This window comes from Pristiophorus japonicus, chromosome 11, assembly GCF_044704955.1.
Source record: "Pristiophorus japonicus isolate sPriJap1 chromosome 11, sPriJap1.hap1, whole genome shotgun sequence".
NCBI lineage: Eukaryota > Metazoa > Chordata > Chondrichthyes > Pristiophoridae > Pristiophorus > Pristiophorus japonicus.
The window spans coordinates 207226344-207247972 of NC_091987.1; the positions used below are offsets into that span (position 1 = coordinate 207226344).

Below are 21629 nucleotides of genomic sequence, written 5' to 3' on the forward strand. Positions count from 1 at the left end.
TTTGCTCTTCTGAACAAGTGGAAACATTTTATCAAAATCTTTCATAATTTTAAAGACATCTATTAGGTCACTCCTCAGCCTTCTTTCCTTCCCCCCCGAAATCCTTTCTGGATATCTATACCCTCGCATTTCCAGTATCATCCTTGTCAATCTGCTCTACATCCTCTCCCGAGCCTCTATATCCTTTTTATAATATGGAGACCAGAAATGTACGCAGTGCTCGAAGTGTGGTCTAACCAAGGCGTAACTTCCCTACTTGATGACCAATAAGAAACGACACTGACTGAACGATAGCAATACACTGACTGATGCACAGCCTATCTGATTAATAAAGATGACAATAGTTCTCCATCTCAAATTTTATTTAAGTCGTTATGATTTCAATTGACAAAAAGCAAAAAAAAAAAATGTACAAAATGTAGGGCTAAAACGATTCAGATCATTTTTGTTTAACAAAAATTAATGTACAACATACTTGAAACAAAGCAGTAATTCTCAGCGGGGACACTTTTGTACATCATGTGTTTCAGAAACTTGAGCTGAAGCTGATCGCAGACGAGCCCCTCCCACCAGACAACCTGCTGAAAATATTCCGGATTAACCCCATTAACGGCAGCCAAAGATTGGCTCTCAGCATTAGAGACACTTGTTGCTTAACATCATTCAGAGTCGCAAGTGATTATTTTAGTTAACCCTTTTCTTGTGCAAGTTATTTCTTTATTTTTAAAATTTACTTCCGATAATAAACTTTGGATGATGTTTTGGAAATCATGGTTTACTGGCAAGTAAACAGGGAGTCCCCCACAATGCCAGTGCTGTGTACATAAGAATAATTTTGTGAGGGGAACTTGACAACATGGAGCAGCAAAATGTTTTTTTTTTAATAAAAGGAATGACGATGTATTCATACGTGTTCCCTTTGAATTCCTTTGGTCATTTATACAGAAAGCAGTGGTCCATCAAAACTGATGCTCTGCTCAATTATTCCAAAGTTGTCTTTCAAATGATAATTTGACTTGTTTCAAACTACTTTCATACAATATTTTTTAAACGTACGCTTTGTTTCTTCACTAACTAGGTAGACCGACAGTGACGAGAGAGTAAAACAAATTAAGCGGCATGTAAGGCAGACTGGTTAAGCCATACGAACAATAAGCCTTGCCAACATGCTGTGATACACCTGCACTATTCCACAAAAGTGGTCGGAATGACAAGTTTGCAATGTGACATGCAGCCATCATGGAGATATACACACTGAAAGCAGTAATCTTTAATGACAGGAGTAATTTGGTGATGGAAAAATCCAGGTACTGGAGTAAATGCTACGAATATTTTAAATTTGCAATCATTCCAAATTACAGCCCGTAATCAGAGGGGGAATCAAAACAACAACACTTTTGCAAAACTTTAAAAAAAAAACATTTCTCTTAACAGCCAAATAATAAATAACCACTACCTGTCTATATCACACAAACAGTTTACTTCATTGAAGGCTTTGTTAGTGTTATGAGCTGTTTAGACTTATCTCGGCTGACTTTGAAATGGTAAAATCATGCTTTACAGAGCGAGATCAATGAATATGTTTCTAACTGATGATCTGCCGGGTCTGGCCATAGCCCACCATTCCAGACTGCGATGCCCCCTGGTTGCTTCCCATCTGTAGGCCTATGATGTTCTTCCCCTGGCGCAGTTGCTCATCCGTGAACTCACGCTTGTTCTCCTGTGCTTTCCTGCAATGGGGGAGAAACAGCAGGTTAGTTGGACAATAGGAGCACGCACCCTGCGTAGAATGCATGATGCACAATCCCAGTCGCTCTCCCCGTTAAATGCAATTACTTTTTGGAACAATTTCTAAACCACTTTAGTGAAGTAAACTGGATTTGATTTTTAAAATGCAGAGCAGGAATCAAGCCGCCCCATTGGAGACGGATTATAGTCTGGTACAGATTGTAAAAGTTAATAATAGCATTTATTTATATAGCGCTTTTAACATAGTAAAATGTTCCAAGGCGCTTCACAACAGTGTTACAAGACAAAACAGATAAATTTGACACCGAGCCACAAAAGAAGAATTTAAGGCAGGTGACCAAAAGCTTGTTTAAAGAGGTAGGTTTTAATGAGCATCTTAAAAGGAAGAAAGAGGGGTAGAGAGGCGGGGAGGTTTAGGGAGGGAGTTCCAGAGCTTAGGGCCCAGGCAGCTGAAGGCACGGCCACCGATGGGTGAGCAGTTATAATGAGGGATGTTCAAGAGGCTGGAATTTGAGTAGGGAAAACATCGTGTGGGATTGTGAGGCTGAAAAAGATTACACAGATAGGGAGGGGCAAGTCCATGGAGTGATTTGTAAATAAGGATAAGAATTTTGAAATCGAGGCGTTGTTTAACTGGGAGTCAATGTAGATCAGAAAGCACAGGGGTGACGGGTGATTGTGACTTGGCGCGGGTTAGTACACTGGCTACTGAGTTTTGGATGACTTCAAGTTTACGTCGTGTGGAATGTGAAAGGCCTCAATTAGTTCAATGAATGAAGTTCTCAATTAGGTCTCCGTGCAATCCAAGATTGAATGAAAAATAACTACGGTGCAATTCAAAAGACTAATAGTATAGGAGATTTAGGAGAATGTTGCCAAGATTGGAGAATTTTAGCCAAGAGGAAAGATTGGATCAGTTGGGGTTGTTTCCTTTGGAACAGGAGGCGGAGGAGAGATTTAATTATGTAGAAAATTAACCCTAACCCATGTATATAGTGAATATTTCCCTAACCAAGGAGTAGAGATTTAAATAATTGGTACAAGGATTAGAGGGGATTTGAGGAGAATGTTTTTCACCCAGAGGGTGGTGAGGGTCTGGAACTTACTGCCTGCCATCTAAAAAGTACTTGGATATACACCTGAAGTGTTGTAACCTACAGGGCTACGGACCATGAGCTGGAAAGTGGGATTAAGCTGAATAGCTCTTTTCGACCGTAACTGATGGATTGCATATGGTGGCAAGGTTGTACATGCCTGGGAGGCATACTAATATGGGGGAACAAGATTAAATGTGGCCCTGTGTTGTTGGATTAATTAGGGTTGAACACTGTACTGGCCAATTTCTCTAAACAGTGCAGGAAAACCAGATTACAAGTCCATGGAATGCTTGTTGGTATATACAGCTTAGTTGTACCTGCTTTGTATACCTTTTTTTTTAAAGATAAGTCTCGGTTCTTGGCTGCAATCAGTAATGCGCATGTGAGAAAGAATGCACAATACAAGTGATATGAGGTCAAATCATATCTTTATTAAATCAAAACTATAATTGCCTTTTATCTACAAGTCTGCGCTTGCAAGAAACACCGTGTGACAGGCCTGGGAGATGTCACTGAGATCTGGAATATATTAAACATACCTGATCAGTAACTGTTGTGACTTTTAAAACAAATTTAATTTGAAAGTGGCCAGCATCCCCTCATGAATAAAATTTTGGAATATTTTGGCATAACAATGAATGCAGTGATGTGGACGAGACAGCATTCCAGAGAGGCAAAGTGAAAGGTTGCTTTTAAATGTGGCATAAATTTATGTGTTACACAGTCGAGGTGGGGTCCACATGATACCAGGAACAATTCTGCAGTAACTTACTCCCCGCTTTGCGGTGCAAACACATGCAACCCTGCGGGATCCATACACAGTTGCAATAACGAATAACAACGCATGCATGTGTTTATTTGGATAGTCCCTGGCTGTGCCTTCATGGAATAATTTACCAAGCCATGCATTCAAAAGATTTTCATGTTGCAACACTTCTCACAATTCAACATACATTGTGCATTTACCTCGATTAACGCAAACGGAAAGATCCCATGGTATAATTTATTTTACTCAAAGCCCCATGGTAATTCTGCGCTCCTCAAATTCTGCCTTCATTATAAATCGCTCAACCATCGGTGGCTGTGCCTTCAGACCTCTCTACCTCTCTACCTCTCTACCTCTCTACCTCTCTACCTCTCTACCTCTCTTAATACGCTCATTAAAACCTACCTCTTTGACCAAGCTTTTGATCATCTGCCTTAATTTCTTCTTATGTGGCTCGGTGTCAAATTTATCTGTTTGTCTGTAACACTGTTTTGAAGCACCTTGGGACGTTTTACTACGTTAAAGGCGCTATATAAATAAAAGTTATTAGTAATTCAGGAGGGATTCAGTTGGTCACAAATCCCACAAGCTCGTCGATTTTCACACTCGTGGGACAATGGGAGAATACACTTCAAGCAGTTAGTCAAACATTTGTTCTCTCAACCAGTCATTTTATGTGGGTTGGAGCCAGCAGGACAACATGCTATTATATGGTCATTTCTGCTACTCACTTGTGGAACCAGTTTGGGTCACCATGGTAATGTCCATCATTCCTTGTTACTGCAATACTTCCCAAGGCCATGAGGGTTCGCTGAACAGCAGCCATATCCTTTGCTGCAAGAAAAAGGGAGAGAATTGTTAAGTGCGTTCACCTGAGCACATCAATGTGGAATCAGTGCGCCCCTGTCGGATCCAGCAACAACGAATAACAATGAAAAATAAAACCAATGGCCTGGAGTTTGTTAAGTTTGGCCCGGCCCAAAACAAGATCGGGAAATTTTAAGCGCAAATTACATTTCACCGCAACTTGAGATTCCATGATCTTTTGCGATCATTTTAAAAAAAAATATGCAATTGTGCTGGCAGCCGGCCCCGCCCACAAAACTGGCTACGCCCCCAGATTGAATTAATCAGCTTGGCTGGTTTCCTCTAATTGCACTCGTTTGCAGGCCTTCGATGAGGCTATAAAAATTAAACTTTTTTTTGGCGCAAGGAGACTAATAGGCACTTTAAAAAAAAAATTTTTTTTCTTCAATTTACTAATAAACTGACTATTACACCAATATAATCACCAAACGGTCCTGTATAATTTTTTGTTAGTCATTTTCAATTATTTAAAATCGGGTTACTCACAGGTGGTAAACTAGACACTCTGATTAAAATGCTTATTTTTGTGTGATAATCCATTTTTAGCTGCATTAGACAAACTGCACCTAGTTACCACTCTTAAATATTTCAAGGAATATTGTTCAATGCAAATTTTTTTTTTTAAATTACGTTCTAAACTGCTGTCCGATTGGGCTGGGTCATGGCAGATTTTACATTCGCCGATATGCAAATGAGTAAACAGAAACTTGAGGAAAAATAAATCTTCTCAAAATGAGCGCAATTTATGTCCCAAGCAGAAACTCTTGTCCAACGTGTGTAGAGTTTTACATTTTCCAATAAAATGAATTTAATATTCACCCTCCTGTTGAACAGCCAAGAGAATACAATCGGCAATAATTATGGATATCGCCCCATCTTTATTTTATTTCAACACATTATTAAGCAGTGCCCTTTATTATTTATATACATTCACACCCCATCTAGACTCAGCAGTTCCAGTTTTTATTTCAGATTCCAGCATCTGCAGTATTTTCCTTTTGTAGACTTATCTTGTTTCCTAACTTGTCCCATTACCACCTAATTTTTGCCCATCATGCCTTTTGTCTCTTAAATCTCTTCTGCCTTCCACCGACCGCAGACCTTCCCTTTTGTTCTTGGCTCCCCCTTTCCCTGCCACTGCCCTTCTGTTCCATCTCGAGCTTTTCCAGTTCTGACCAAGGGTCACAGACCTGAATCGTTAACTCTGTTTCTCTCCACAGACGCTGCCTGACCCGCTGAGTATTTCCAGCATTCTCTGCTTTTATTGCAGATTCCAGCATCCGCAGTATTTGGCTTTAGGATTATATTTATTGATTAACGGGTTATGCTGCCCAGGGTGCTCAGCTTTGAGCAGCTTTTTTTTTTCCTGCTCTCCCAAGGTGGTCGACACCCTAACGGAAACAGGACCCTGGCTGCTCACTGCAACCCGACTGGTTATTCTTCATGTGTAATCTTCATCATCATTGGCGGTCCCTCGGAATCGAGGAAGACATGCTTACACTCTTAGCATGAGTTCTTAGGTGGCTGTACAGTCCAATACGAGAACCACAGTCTCTGTGTAAGCCCAGACAGTGTCGGGTGCTCACCAGGCTGAGCCCACTTACAAATGCCTCAAATTTCGATTACTTAAAATGGGAGGGAGACGTAGATAGTGTGAACACGGCCCAAGAATGCACTGTAAACAGTTACGCCAGAGTTTGGCTTCAGTCAGCTCTGCAGTCATTGATGCCCAGGAAAAATGTCATTGCAAGGGGGATAGAGTATAAAAGCAGAACAGTCCTGCTCCAACTGTACAGGGTATTGGTGAGGCCACACCTGGAGTACTGCGTGCAGTTTTGGTTTCCATATTTAAAAAGGAAGGATATACTTGCATTGGAGGCTGTTCAGAGAAGGTTCACTAGGTTGATTCCGGAGATGAGGGGGTTGACTTATGAGGATAGGTTGAGCCTATACACTTGAGTTCAGAACAATGAGAGGTGATCTTATTGAAACATAAGATAATGAGGGGGCTGGACAAGGTGGATGCAGAGAGGATATTTCCACTCATAGGGGAAACTAAAACTAGGGGACATAGCCTCAGAAAAAGGGGCTACCCATTTAAAACTGAAATGGAGAAATTTCTTCTCTCAGAGGGTTGTAAATCTGTGGAATTCGCTGCCCCAGAGAGCTGTGTCATTAAATATATTTAAGGTGGGGATACAAATTTTTGAGCGACATGGGAGTAAAGGGTGATGGGGAGCGGGCAGGGAAGTGGATCTGAGTCCATGATTAGATCAGCCATGATCTTACTGAATGGCGGAGCAGGCTCAAGGGGCCAATGGCCTACTCCTGCTCCTATTTCTTATGTTCTTATGTTAGCACATGGTATCAAAGAAGATATTTAACTACGAGATACTTCCAAATGGTCACTCAGCTAGCCACTAAAATAAAATGGAAGCCCCAATTTCACCAGAGCTCCGTTAAGACACACATACGTACATTCCCACAGATCCACAGTCTGGAAGATGTCCGTTTTGTTGACTCCATACGCCTCAGAGGCAGTCAGAAACTGCGACACTTGTTCCATTTGTTTAAAAGCCTTATCGGTTTCCTGGATCTTCTTGATGGGTTTCTTGTCCTCGGAGAAGAGACTGTTAATCAGTTGGCTCAGTACCTGCAGCAGAAGGATGTACCTCAGATGATCACATCACAACACAAGTGCATAGCAACAGCAGATCCCTACCGTCCGCTCAAGTTACACGGACCGCTCCATTCTACTGGAATGAGTGTAAGGAAACCATGGAGTGCTGGACCCTAAATTGAAATTCCATTGTCAAACAGAGGATTTAAATCACATGACTGGGGAATCTAGAACACGGGGTCACAGTCTCAGAATAAGGGGTTAGCCATGTAGGACGGAGATGAAGAAATTTCTTCATAGAATCATAGAAATTTACAGTACGGAAGGAGGCCATTTCGACCCATCATGTATATATATTTTTTTTTTTAATGTGGTGAGGCTTTCTGCCTCTACCATCGTTTCAGGCACTGAGTTCCAGCCCCCCACCACTCTCTGGGTAAAGAAATTTCTCATCATATCTCCTCTAAACCTCCCCCCAATTATTTTAAATCCAGGGTATGAATCTTTCTAATTCTCTACCTCAGAGGGCTGTGATGCTCAATTGTGGAGTATATTTAAGGCAAAGGTCGATAATTTTGGGGGGGGGGGAGGAATTAAGAGATATGGGGATAGTGCGGGAAGGTGGAGTTGTGGTAGAAGATCAGCCATGATCTCATTGACTGGCGGAGCAGGCTCGAAGGGCTGAATGGCCTACTCCTGCTCCTATTTCTTATTTTCTTATGTATAACATGTGCTAGTCTTAAGAACACAACACAAGAACTAGGAGCAGAAGTAGGCCATACGGACCAATTGAGCCTGCTCCGCCATTCAATATAATCATGGCTGATCTTCGACCTCAGCTGCACGTTTCTGCCTGATCCCCATATCACTCCGTTCCCTTAGTGTCCAAACATCTATCGATCCACATCTTGAATATACTCAATTGAGCCCTCTGGGGTTGAGAATGGCTTTAGCTCAGAAAGATACGCAAAAAGATTGCACAAGATGAAATATTGCAGTGTACGATTTTATATATTTTCTTTTTATGATGTATTGTGATAATATTTGCCTGACCTGCCGAATTGTCAGTGTGCACTGTCTAGAGTAGTTTGCCAATTATATACTTTCCTACACTTAGGAAGGCCATTTGAGAATACACAGTCTGATGCACTTCAAGTTCCGGAGGAGCTGGGTCACATCAGACAATGGGGAAAATCAGGGACTGAAGCAGAGGCCAGTTAGGGAACAGCAAGGAGCCATTTCAAAAAGCTATCAGTTGTGTTTCTTTCAATAGCTGCAGGTACTGAGCCAACTGAAGGGTACAGTAGCATAGTGGTTATGGATACTGGATTAGTGTTCCAGAGGCCCGGACTAATGATCCGGAGACACGAGATAAAATCCCACCACAGCAGCTGTGGAATTTAAATTCAGTGAAATTAAATAAATCTGGAATTAAAAAGCTAGCATCAGTAAAAACTACTGATAGCCGTACAAATTCATCTGGTTTAATAATAAATAATAATGATAAGGGGTAAGCCATTTAGGACCGAGATGAGGAGAAACTTCTTCACCCAGAGAGTGGTGAACCTGTGGAATTCTCTACCACAGAAAGTTGTTGAGGCCAATTCACTAAATATATTCAAAAAGGAATTAGATGTAGTCCTTACTACTCGGGGGATCAAGGGGTATGGCGAGAAAGCAGGAATGGGGTACTGAAGTTGCATGTTCAGCCATGAACTCATTGAATGGCGGTGCAGGCTCGAATGGCCTACTCCTGCACCTATTTTCTATGTTTCTAATGTCTCTTTAGGGAAGGAAATCTGCCATCCTTACCCGGTCTGGCCTATATGGGACATCAGACCCACAGCAATGTTGTTGCCTCACTGCTCTCTGAAATGGTCCAGTGAGCCACTCCGTTGTCAAGAATGAGGCTGACCATTACCTTATCAAAGGCAATTAGAAACATAGAAAATAGGAGCAGGAGTAGGCCATATGGCCCTTGGAGCCTTCACCGCCATTCAATATCATGGCTGATCCTCAACACCATATTCCCACTTTCTCCCCATACCCCTTGATGCCCATTAGGGATGGGCAAAAAATGATGGCCTTTCCACATCCAATGAATTAAAAAAAAATCTAATATGGTTTGCAAAGTGACACTATTGTCACCGCACGTAGATACTAATTAGCTAGGTTATTACAGGCAAGGTTAGCAAATACATGCAACCAAAAAGTACCATTAGCAAATCTACCATTATGATTGATGAGTGTTAAAGATGTAGAAACATGGCTACCTTATTATCAAAGGCAAGTTTGATACGGAGTGGGGATTATGTAGTTGGCATGTGGATTTACACTCAAAATTCCAAAAGAAACTAGTGAAAAGGTCTATTGGATCCCCAATGTCCGAGGGGCCTGACCAGATGTTTACTCCAGTTTCCGCTACTGCATTACCAGAGGGATGATGAAGAACACACTGAATCCTCTCTACTACTTCACCTTCATTGACAAATGGAACCAAACCAGAGGTTGCGTTCATTGCCCTGTACAGATTCAAACGTGGACCAGTCTTCAAATGACCTGTAACCCCGTTCCTTTAATAATGGAATACTCACTGTGCCATCCTTAAGCCAAGCTTGGAAACCCGGTCTCCCTGGCTCAGGTCGGCCCACCTTCGCCCCGCACTGAGCAATAATCCACTCCACTAGCCGCTCCTCCAGTTCAGGTTCATACTTCTTCTCTATTTTGCTCTGAATAGCCCTACTAAATCCAAAAGTAGGTCCCACGTTGGACATGGTCTATCGGTTAGGTAAGCCTGTAGCAGGAGAGGTAGGACAGTTAGGGACTTAACTCAACTAAGTACAACGCACAAGCAAAGCACATCCGCAAACAGCAATGTGCATTTATATAGTGCCTTTAAACATAGTAAAATGTCCCAAGACTCTTGAGGTGTGCATTATTAGACATTTGAAAGAAAATTTACACAAACTCGGCAAAAGCGAAAGCAAAGAAAGGGAGAGTAAGAAAGAAGGGAAAGCAAGAAAGAAAGACTTGCATTTACATGGCACCATTCACATGCTCAGGGCGTCCCACCGTGTTTCACAGCCAATGAATTACTTCTGAAGTGCAGTAACTATAGTTTTGTAGGCAAACGCAGTAGCCAATTTGCACGCAGGAAAGTCCAAAAAATAAACCAGCCATGGAATAAATGACCAGATAAAATCTGCTTTGGTGATGTTGGTTGAAGGACACTTGGAGGACTCCCCGCTCTTCAAAAAAAGTGCCATGGATCCTTTACATGTGCTCAGGTGGGACTTGAATCCACAACCTGATTTAAAGGCGAGTGTGCCCAAACTGAGAAACTGTGGAAGCTGAAGACTGGATGAAATAAATAGCAAGAGCAGAAAGGAGCAATGCACCATCCAATCCCCTTCTCCAAAAGGGCAGCGTACATCTCCGAAGAGTCTTCAATATTAGATTTGTTTGATGAGAATGATCTTCTCTTCATTACTAAAGTGGCTCCATGTTGACAAGTACTCTTCCTAGAGAAGATCTTTGCTGTGCTATACTGAACATATAAATACAGCCATACAGACAGTTTCTAATATGCCAATATTAATGACTGATTAGCTACGCTTACGAATGATAAATAGTTGGTTCTCTTTGATCCCCATTCTTAATGCAGGAAGGCAACTCACTACAGGAATTTAATATTCCAATTTTTAAGAAATGAATTTCGAAGATAAGTACAGTACTAGAACAAGTTGCCACATTGGGATATTAGGCGAGATATGCGTGGGAGAGACAAAGATATGCGCGGGAGAGACAAAGAGAAAGAAAGAGATTTGCCATCCAACTTAACTATGGGATACATTTTCCACCAATCAGTGATGAGTGAGAAAGCAGTCATCAATACAAGGCTAGTTTCCACATTTAATACTCACACTGACCTTTTTGTTGGCATTAGTGACTGGAGGACAGTTCATCCAATACATTTTAAGTGATGATCAAAATAGGTTACAGGTTAAGCGTAAATGAGTGACAGCTGGCAGGTCCAACGTACACAAGGTACAAACAACACAATGGAGTCAAAGATGATCCACAAATGGTCCATCATACTGCACTGGTTAGAGTGCAGAGTGCTCTCACTACTGTTCCGCTCTGTAAACCTGCAGGGTGTGATCTTTTACTAAAATGAAAGCCCTAGTGTGTCTTACATCGAATGTAATGCAATCTATGGACAGTAGGAGTATATGTGTGTACTAAGTCCGTGCAGCAGTGCCTGATCTCCAGTCGTCTTGGTTAATGCTTGCCACTGGACCAAGACCTAGCTCTGTCAAGCCCGTGTGGTGGCTGGTGTGCAACACTCACCACACGTTAAAAAAATCCAAACACAGGCATCTTCCACCCTTCAGGATGTAGTTCAGGATCTGGAATGTCAGGTCCCTCAAAGAACTTGTGAACTCATCCATTTTTGGAGTGGAAGCAAATCATCCTCGATACGAGGAACACCCAATACTACTATACAGCACAGAAACAGGCCATTCGGCCCAACTGATCTGTGCCGGTGTTTATGCTCCACACTGTCTTCTCCCTCTCTGCGTCATCTAACCTCATCAGCAGAACCCCCCTTATTCCTTTCTCCCTCATGTATTTATCGAGCTTCCCCTTAAATGCATCTTATGTTTTCGGTATGACCTCAAAACACACACAGGCTTTAAGATGGCTGATAGCTTCAGGAACCCAGTCAGGTGACTTCCTCTTTATTGTTGTAAATAGCCATGGCTGCAATGCCACAGTCGCCCACTTGTGTGTGTGTGTGTATGTATATATGGACTAACAAAAAAAAAGTTTCAAACTTCCATTTTGTTTTAATCCTCCGATGCTTTGCTCATAATCTAGGATCTGAAGAACACAGTGTGATGTTTAGCAATCATCTGTTGAACTATGTAGCCAACAAAATAGTAGAATTCAAGTCATAGGAGGGAATGATCAAACTCGATCGTGCTCTGTTCGGTGCACAGCTTCAATACTGCGTCCAATTCTGGTCAGCAGGAAACGAGACAGACATTCAATAGCTGGAGGCTGTGCAGAGAAGGGACATGATGCTGATCACCAGAGTCAGGGTCTGAGTTGTGAAGACGGGAGACACTTGGGCTTTTAGCCTGGAGGTGATCTTTGAGGTATATATAATAATTAAGGGTATGGAAAAGCTTGGAATGGTATTTTAAATTGAACCGTGGGAGTAGCACAAAGGAATCATGTTCAAACTATTAAAAAAGTAACTTGAGAGGTCGGATATTCAGGAAATTCTTCTTCTCAGGAAGAGCAAACAATGTGTGGAATTTCCACACAGGGAAAGCCCCCGGAATCATTGGATGCTACAAAGGGGAGACATTAGGATTTGTTTGGAAGGATGAGTTAAAGTGTGCAGAATGGCCTTTCTGACCTGTGATTATCCTGTGCTAACCTGGCCTGTCCTGCTCATGCCAGTGATCATTAAGGCCATAGTGGGGAAGCTGTCCAAATGGACACATCAAGGCCAATCAGAAGCCAAATTGCTCTTGGTGTTGAAAATGTTGATAGATTGACAGCAGCTTGGCTCCTCTGGGAAATGCCAGGTTATCTAAAAAAGTCGGGAAAAAATCCTGCAGGAAATAACTGGCATCACTTCCCCTTTCTGTAGGTTGGCGTCTTAAGATCCGATGTATGGATGGACATGCTAGACACACAATTTTTATATAAACAAATGTGTATTTTTATTCATTCACAGGATGTGGGCGTCGCTGGCAAGGCCGGCATTTATTGCCCATCTCCAATTGCCCTCGAGAAGGTGGCCAAGAGCCACCTCCTTCAATACAACTGAGCGGCTCGCTGGGCCATTTCAGAGGGGCAGTTAAGAGTCAACCACATTGCTGTGGGTCTGGAGTCACCTATAGGCCAGACCGGGTAAGGGCGGCAGATTTCCTTCCCTAAAAAAAGGACATTAGGTGAATCAGATGGGTTTTTAACGACAATGCAGTAGTTTCATGGTCACCATTACTGACACTAGCTTTTTAGTCCAGATTTATTTAACTGAATTTTAATTCCCCCGCTGCCATGGTGGGACTTGAACTCATGTTGCCAGATTGTTAGTCCAGTAATAGATGAAGAATGTATGATCTGATAAAGTCCATGGGTTTGTTTCACTGATGATCAATGCCCATTTTCTAAGATGCAGCACTCTCAATTACATTCCAATTGCCCCTCTAGTTGGTACAGCATCCTGTGCAGATTTTGACCACAACTCCTAGCTAAGAAAGGAATCCAGAGACGCCTGCATTTGTTAGAAAAGATTGAGAATAAACCATCATCATTGTGCAATATTTGAAAGTTATGAAGAAATTAAATCTATTGAATAAGCAACCAAGTATTTATTTATATAGTGCCTTTAAATGTCCCAAGGTGCTTCACAGGAGCGTTATAAAAACAAAATTTGACATCGAGACACAGAGATATTAGGACAGGAGCTTGGTCAAAGAGGCAGGTTTTAAGGAGCATCTTAAAAAGGAGGAAAGAGAGGTAGAGAGGTGGGGAGATTTAGGGAGAGAGTTCCAGAGTTTAGGGCCCAGGCAGTTGAAGGCACAGCCATCAATGGTGGAGCGATTAAAATAGGGACTGGAGGAATTTCTTCAGAAGGCAGACCCTAAGTGCAAATCCTTTGTAGCACTTAATATTTTGGATACCCTAACATTTATACAGTCTTAATCAGTCACTTCGTTCAAATTATTTGGTAATGCAGTTGCTTTAGTACTGAACTCCCACTCTGTGGTGATAGTTAGATTGCTCAATTGAAACCTTTGGATAATTAAAAGTCGGGGGGGGTTGGTTGCATTAAAAGATGAGTTATTAAGTGCAGACAGGACTTCTAAAGGTTTGATTCTGTCCCACCAGCCATGGACATAGGGACCAAATTCAGAAGAGCATAAAGGTATAAAAACCAAGAAAAAAACACCATTTCACCCATCGAGACGTGTTCCCATAGACAGTGTACACGGGCACTGGAAATTAAGTTCTAAATGTTTGCAACAATTGCAATTTAAAAAAAAATTCAAAAAGAACAGAGCCCTGAATTATATCCACAGTATATTGTACTCAATAAAAAAAGACCTTTGTACATCTTAAGCATAATATCTTGTGCAGGCAGCTACAATCCCAATTTAAAGAGCCCACAATTCCAGCTCCTAGATAGAAAAACCTTCATTCTCATCAATAACCCGAAAAGATCAGCACGCTACCTTCATGGGAATCATTTATACCCGTGCGTGGGTGCATTGAGTTTGCAACTCTGTCCCAGGCTTACAAGTTTTTATTATCTGGCCAATACTTATCCCTCAATCAACATAACAAAAAGAGAAGCTATCTGCTCATTATCACATTGCGGTTTGTGGGAGTTTGCTGTGCGCAAATTGGCTGCCGGGTTTCCCACATTACAACAGTGACGACACTCCAAAAAGTACTTCATTGGCTGCAAAGCGCTTTGAGACGTCCGCGAAAGGCGCTATATAGATGCAAGTCTTCAATTTAAAGGCTGCTAGACTTCAACGACAATATAAACTTTTCATAAGATACCAATGGGGCTGATTGTAGGGAATTCCAGGGACAGAGAATAGCCAATGGATGGGAAAAAATGGCCCTTTAAGATGCAATCCACCCTGCCATTGCCCAGTCTTGGGTCAGCTACATTTTCATACAAGCACAATCCAAACACGGTGCATTGAAACATGGATTGAAAGCAACACGGAATGACTGGTCTCAAGCAGAGACCAAACTGGGCGAGGGCTCAAGAGGAGATTGACAACATTAAGAAATTAACATCTTGAAACACTGCCTCAAGTTCTGACGAAAGGTCGGCGACCCGAAACGTTAACTCGGTTTCTCTCTCCACAGATGCTGCCCGACCTGTTGCGTATGGATTCCCGGCATCAGCAGTAATTGGCTTGGGAGAATTATAAACTTTGCTCGCCAGAGGCTCCCTGGAGGTAGAGCAACATCACTTGTGCCAGGCCTAGGAGCCAACTGAGGGCGAGCAGCAGCACCAGGGCCCAGCTAAATAGGATCCTTCAATCAGCCAGTACTTGGTGCTTCTGCTGTGGGAAGGTATTAAGACGGAGGATACTTTGCGTACTCCGCCATAAAGCTGTCCCTCATCAATGGACATGAATGGCAGTGTTAACACACAAGACCGCTATTAAATTATAAATGAAAATTCTATATCTTGACAATAACTAGCTCTTCACTTTTCCCCATTAACATTCATTGGCAAATGGGAGAGCCAATCAAACATAGGCCTGGAAAATCCACTAGGATTGTCTGGTGGGAAGCCAGCAGAACTCACTGATGACGAAAACATCCCAAGGCGCTTCAGAGGAGTGTTGAACAAAATTTAACACTGAACCATATAAGGAGATATTAGGGCAGTTGAGCAAAAGCTTGGTCAAAAAAGTAAGTTTTAAGGAGCGTTGAAAAAGGGGGAAAAGAGAGGCAGAGAGGTTTAGGAAGGGAATTTCGGCACTTAGGGCCTTGGCAGCTGAAGGTATGGCCACCAATTGTGGGGCGATTAAAATCAGGGATGCTCAAGAGGCCAGAATTGGAGGAGCGCAGACATCGGAGGGTTGCGGGGTTGGAGATTAGAGATAGGGAGGGGCGAGTCCATGGAGGGATTTGAATCATAGAATCAGAGAGGTTTACGGTACAGAAGGAGGCCATTCAGCCCCTTGTGCTTGCACCGGTCGAAAAAGAGCTATCCAGCCTAATCCCACTTTCCAGCTCCCGGTCTGCAGCCTTGCGAAACATGGCTTAATCGGGAGCCAATGTAGGTCAGCGAGCACAGGGGTGATGGGTGAACGGGACTTGGTGTGAGTTAGGACTCGGGCAGCAGAGTTTTGGGTGGCCACAATATTTATGGAGGGTAGACGTGGGAGGCCAGCCAGGAGCGTAACGTTTCCAGAGGGTGCTGCCCTATGCTGAGGTACAGTTCCATAGGCACAGGGCACCCAATGATATCACAGGTATTCATTATATGCAAACCTAAATAGCGAGTGTCAGCGAGCAATTTAACCATGGAGTGAATCACGGTGGAGCACAATCTTGAGGATTTTATGAAGAAAGGAAATAGACTCAGTAATGTTAGGGTTGGCAAGACTGGAAGGCATACACAAGAGTATCGTATGTAGGCTAGATACCAGGAGATATTTCTCTTCACAGTCATTGCCCTCTGAACATGCCATGGGTATAGGTTTGCTATGGCCCTTTAACAGGGAACTTCACAAGTTCTTGAGTGAAAAGGGCATTTGCATTAATGGAAGGAAAGTTGCCAGTTAGTTGTGGATGTGCTGAGTTTATAGGCTACCACATTCTTCTGGGACTTTGTTTAATTATCTTAGGGAATTTGCCAACATTTTACTTCTTGCAGGAGGCTGCATGGATAGTGGGTGGGTAAATGTCTGGATGGGGCAGGCTAGATGGGCTTTTCCTACTCGTCTTTTCATAATGTTCACACTCATTTCCCGGTAGTTGTCACTGGATAAGAATCCAACGTTGATTCGCCCCTTCCTACCCCAGAGGCACAGGAGCCAGCTGCCAACACCCCAGCCCACATCCTGTTGCAAATCGGTTGCCTCACAACAGAATCTGGGACTTTCTGATCGGAGGGGAATTGGGGAATTGTGCACTCAAGAGCGGCTCTGTCCAAAAAATGAAGAGATTAGTGTTTTAATTTTCGAACATCTGTACAGCATTGTAAATATGGCCTTCGACTTTTCTGATCTCTCGCTTGGATTACAGTTTGTTTGATGCCAAGGCTCATTATAAGTGGCCTTGAGGTGTCTCGAGGTTCGCTGTTTGGCGCTCATTGCAGCTGGCCGTTAGTCTGGTACAAAGTCATTTTGATAACGTAATGAAGAGCTTTGTGCAGAGTACGGTTTAAAACTCCTTAGCTGCCAGTGCACAGGAGTCAATGTATTCCATGACGATACTCCACAGCAATAAATTGATCAACCAGTAAATCTCTGCCAAGCGCAACAGTCAAGCATTGAGAGATCAAAGCTTTTCAAACCCAATTTCCACTGCAGCCCCATCCATATATGGCATGCAAAAGATTGGCACTCTCACCTACTTTGGTTTTCTGTGGAAGTAGAACGATTGATTCTTTCCCTCCCACTCTCAATAAAACTGGCATTCGATGCAGTAAAACGTCCCAAGGTGCTTCACAAGAACATCAGACAAAATTTGACACCGAGCCACAAAGATATTAGGACAGGTGACTAATATATTTGTTTCATGGGTTCTTTGATTAAGAACTTATAGCCACGCATTGCTATGAAGAACTAGTTGGTTTATTAGCAAAGGTTTAACAATCACACTACACATTACCGGTTCATCCACTCGGCTCACAACTGCATACCTCATCGTGGATGACCTAAACCCAACTGGCTGGGGTTTTATTGAGTCTTGTCAACATCACGAGACTGGCTAAGCCATTCACAATGCAACAGCTCCACAAACCCGTGAGCATACTCACAGGTCCATACATTAGTGACCAAAAGCTGGGTCAAGATCATGGGAGTGTATGCTATCCTGAAATGTGTTCCCCCCCTCATTATTCTCCACCCTTGTGTGCTTTAACTTGGGGGATTCTACCACGCTGCTGAAGTTAGCCTCTAGATGGCGCAACAGATACGCTTGGTGATTATTCTCCTGCTCCAATGGGGAAACGGTCTGGGTTCAACTCAGCACCTCACCCTAGCAACAGGGCTGTGACCAGCAACGCAGTCTCCAAAAGGAAAAACCTGGCATCCCACTCAAGTGTGGGATCAAGCTGGCTCTCCCAACATACTCGGGATGAAATGCATGACTGTAGGAGAGACAGGGCCAGATAGAAAGGCATGCACACCAAAATCACAGCATGAAGATTGTTAGCCACATTAGATCTGCTCAAGCATGGTCTGCCATGAGCTCTGTAACCAACACTAAAGAAAAAGGTCACACTGTAAAACCTACAATTTCTCCTATGTATTTATGATGTCAAAAGTCTAGATGGTATTAACTGACCTGCCAGGTTTGTCAAATTTCACAACTTTAATAAGAAATATAAATATCTTCTAAAAAGAGCTCTCAAACTTCAGCAAAATTCTGGAGCCACGTCAGTTCAATTTTACCCAAGACATGAAGAAAAAGTAAAATAGATAATAGGACAGCAAGTTAGAATCAGAAATTTACAGCACAGAAGGAGGCCATTTCAGCCCATCATCTCCGTGCCGGCCGACAAAGAGCTACCCAGCCTAATCCCACTTTCCAGCTCTTGGTCCGTAGCCCTGTAGGTTACGGCACTTCAAGTGCACATCCAAGCAGTTTTTAAATGTGATGAGGTTCTGTCTCGATCATCCTTTCAGGCAGTGAGTTCCAGACCCCCATTGCCCTCTGAGTGAAGAAAGTTCTCCTCAACTCCTCGCTAATCCTTTTACCAATTACTTTAAAATCTATGCCCCCTGGTTATTGACCCCTCTGCTAAGGGAAACAAATCCTTCCTATCCACTCTATCTAGGCCCTTCATAATTTTATCCACCTCAATTAAGTCTCCCCTCAGCCTCTTCAGTTCCAAAGAAAACATCCCAAGCCTATCCAATCTTTCCTCAGAGCTAAAATTCTAGTCCTGGCAACATCCTCGTAAATCCCCTTTGCATCCTCTCTTGAGCAATGTTGGGAGAATTAAGAGGTGTGGCCAACTAAGAAATCAAACAGGGAATTCAGACGAAATTTCTTTACCCAGAGAGTGGTGAGAATGTGGAACTCGCTACCACAGGGAGTGGTTGAAGCGAATAGTATCGATGCATTTAAGGGGAGGCTGGACAAGCGTATGGGGGAGAAGGGAATAGAGGGTTATGCTGATAGATTTAGATGAGGAAAGACAGGAGGAGGCTCGAGTGGAGCATTAACAGCGGCATGGACTGGTTGGGCCGAATGGCCTGTTTCTGTGCCGTATATCCGATGCAAACCACTTGGCTGCAAAGGTGGAGAGAGAAGTGGAGATATTTAGGGAGTTCCAGAGAACAGAGCCAAGGGGTGTAGGGAGGGTGGGATGCACAAAAGCCAAGTCAAAGACTTGTTGGGCACTGGGGCAGTGCATCATGCTGGAGAAGATTGCATAAAGGAAGAGGACTTAAAGTTCTGTGTGGGGGGAAGAGACAAGTGATGGGTGAGTGGGACTCAGGATACGGATGGGCGAGTTCTGGACAAGTTGGATGCTATGGAGGGTTGCATCCGAGACAAAGGCACCACAATAGCTGCGGTTCAGGTGGGTGTGAATGTAATGGTGTTAAACTCTCACCTAAATACTCATGCAATTAACCATCAAATTAAATGGGTTTTAACTTATATGAACCGCACACATTGCACCTGGTTTTGTTTTGTGAAGCTCACAATAGGGAGTCGGGATTTATCAGTAACTTAGCAGAGATAAGACAGACCAGTGACGATCAGAGCGCTCGGGTCAATAAAGGGAACAGCGAGAATTCAGAGCAGGGGAAATTCAATTGAGAAAATCAAATTCATAAACTACATCTAGAATGAAAAGGGATTTGCTACAAATCGGACCTCTTGAGTTGCCGTCTTATTTCCCAAACTCTATGAATGGTTACTTTGCCGAGTGGATTTCACCCTCACGTGTTGCCTGGATTATCATAAACGATACTTGGGAGTCACACATCTAAAACACGGGTTTAAAACTCGTCTCGGTTTTAAAACTTGAGAATTGCAAGAGTTGCATTATTTTTTTTAAATAAAAACGTTCCTTTTAAAAAAAAAAGCAAAGAAAAAAAGTAATTGGAAGTAAAATATTTTCATGCTTTGCAGAAGCCCAGCTGGATCCAAAAATGAGCCACACCCTAGGTTTCAAATACTTGCACATTCTGGTTGCGCAGACACAGAACCCTGAACATGTAGGTTACATGGAAATAAGCAAACACACATCAAGTACCTGACAGACCTGCGCGTGTAGAAATGCCCAGTTGCTACTTTTTTAAAAGTTTTATCTTGAGCTTCAGTTGAAAAGAAACATTTTTAAAATCCAGCTGCGAGACTGTTAAATTGAGAATTTGTAAACGGGAAAACGAATTACACCTTCAAATCTGGTATTACATGTGTACAATTCACACTCATCCCAACTGGATTAAGATTAAATTATCTCCTTTAAAAAAAAAATGTTTAAACAACTTATGTTATTCCTACACAAGTCGTGCCAAATTAAATTCAACAGTAAAACATCAATTGCAACTGAGAAAATAAAAAGAGAGCATTTTCAATCCCAAATATTGCAAGAGCGTGTTTATGATACACTTACTTTTCCACAACAGGAGAGAGATGTTGCTGAGCTCGCTGCTGTTCACAAAGTGTGGAGTCTTAGGCTGGAACTCCGCCTAAAAAAGGTCTCCTTATCACCATGACGTCAGTTAGTCAAGAAAAGGAAAGCAACGCCTTAAATGGGCAATCAGTATTGGGGCAGGGTCCTTATTTGGAGAAAGCAGCAAAGAAACAATCCAGGACAGAGGCAGGTTCATTAAAATTGACACATTCCCACATTCCAAATTTATGTTGATTTCAAAGCTATTGCGCTTTAAACCAGTGTCACCTTAAACCATGTATGGACAGCAGCAAAACAGAGACCCTTTTGGTAAAATGAATCACTTTTTAATTATTACTTTTTAAGCACAATTTGTCAAAAAAACACAAAATGCTGGTTACATTTCCACAGTATTCAGATGATAGCTTTTTTTTATATAATTGCACGATTTGAAAGTGCACGTGTATTGAAAAGCTGCTTTCTAAGAGACTTAACTGAAACGAATAGTGAGGCTGTGAGTGTGTGTGTGAGCGAGCCCCGGGAAGACTAAGAAGTAATGACACCAAATAACATATCCATTTGTTAAAACATTTTTTTTTACATATTTTGCTAATGTAATAATATTGAGATACAGTGCCTTACTTATTTTAGTTTCCTGTTTTCTATGTTTTATTTTAGTTTCCTCTTTATCCCCTCGCTCTACTCAGTTAATATAATTTGGCTGCTCATCTTCATTGCACAGGAATGGGTGGGGAGTTTATAGTGCTGTAAATCCGTTGGGATACTGACACCTGCTGGACAATCTGCACATAACACATATTCGAGAAGTTTTATTGAAACTTTTGCCGAGGAGAATAAGTTATGTCATAAAGTTCGCTAATAACGCATCATGCTCGGGCTCACCAACCCAAACTGGATCAATTAAAGCAACGAGAAAAACAAGTTATTCCATCATGCCTACAATGCTTATTTTCTTCTTCCCACTTTCCCCATCATTCTCTCCCCTTACCTCGCTTCAACAACAACAACAACCTGTATGTATATAGCGCCTTTAACGCAGTGAAACGTCCCAAGCCGCTTCACAGGAGTGTTGTGAAGATGTTTAAAAATTGACACCGAGCAGCATAAGGAGAAATTAGGGCAGGTGACCAAAAGCTTGGTCAAAGAGGTAGG

At 42.4% G+C, this 21629-nt stretch overlaps 1 protein-coding gene across 1 annotated transcript; it reads right to left on the bottom strand.

Annotated features, from left to right (window-relative positions):
* Positions 1 to 344: 344 nt before the first annotated feature.
* On the bottom strand, positions 345 to 20561 carry LOC139276454 (transgelin-like). The gene is made up of 5 exons (XM_070894464.1): positions 20457 to 20561; positions 9694 to 9893; positions 6958 to 7132; positions 4344 to 4446; positions 345 to 1730 (listed from the first exon to the last, which is right to left on the bottom strand). Exons 2-5 carry the CDS (start codon positions 9871 to 9873, stop codon positions 1586 to 1588), a joined length of 603 nt encoding a protein of 200 aa, XP_070750565.1. The 5' UTR covers positions 9874 to 9893; positions 20457 to 20561; the 3' UTR covers positions 345 to 1585.
* Between the last annotated feature and the right edge of the window lie 1068 nt (positions 20562 to 21629).

What these genes read in the sequence shown, in the direction of transcription:
- LOC139276454 (XM_070894464.1), bottom strand. Translation starts at nt 9,873, where the DNA reads ATGTCCAACGTGGGACCTACTTTTGGATTTAGTAGGGCTATTCAGAGC. An exon ending in CTTGGCTTAAGGATGGCACA is followed by an intron (nt 7,133 to 9,693) that starts GTGAGTATTCCA and finishes CTTCTGCTGCAG; the next exon opens with GTACTGAGCCAACTGATTAA. An exon ending in GACCCAAACTGGTTCCACAA is followed by an intron (nt 1,731 to 4,343) that starts GTGAGTAGCAGA and finishes CCCCCATTGCAG; the next exon opens with GAAAGCACAGGAGAACAAGC.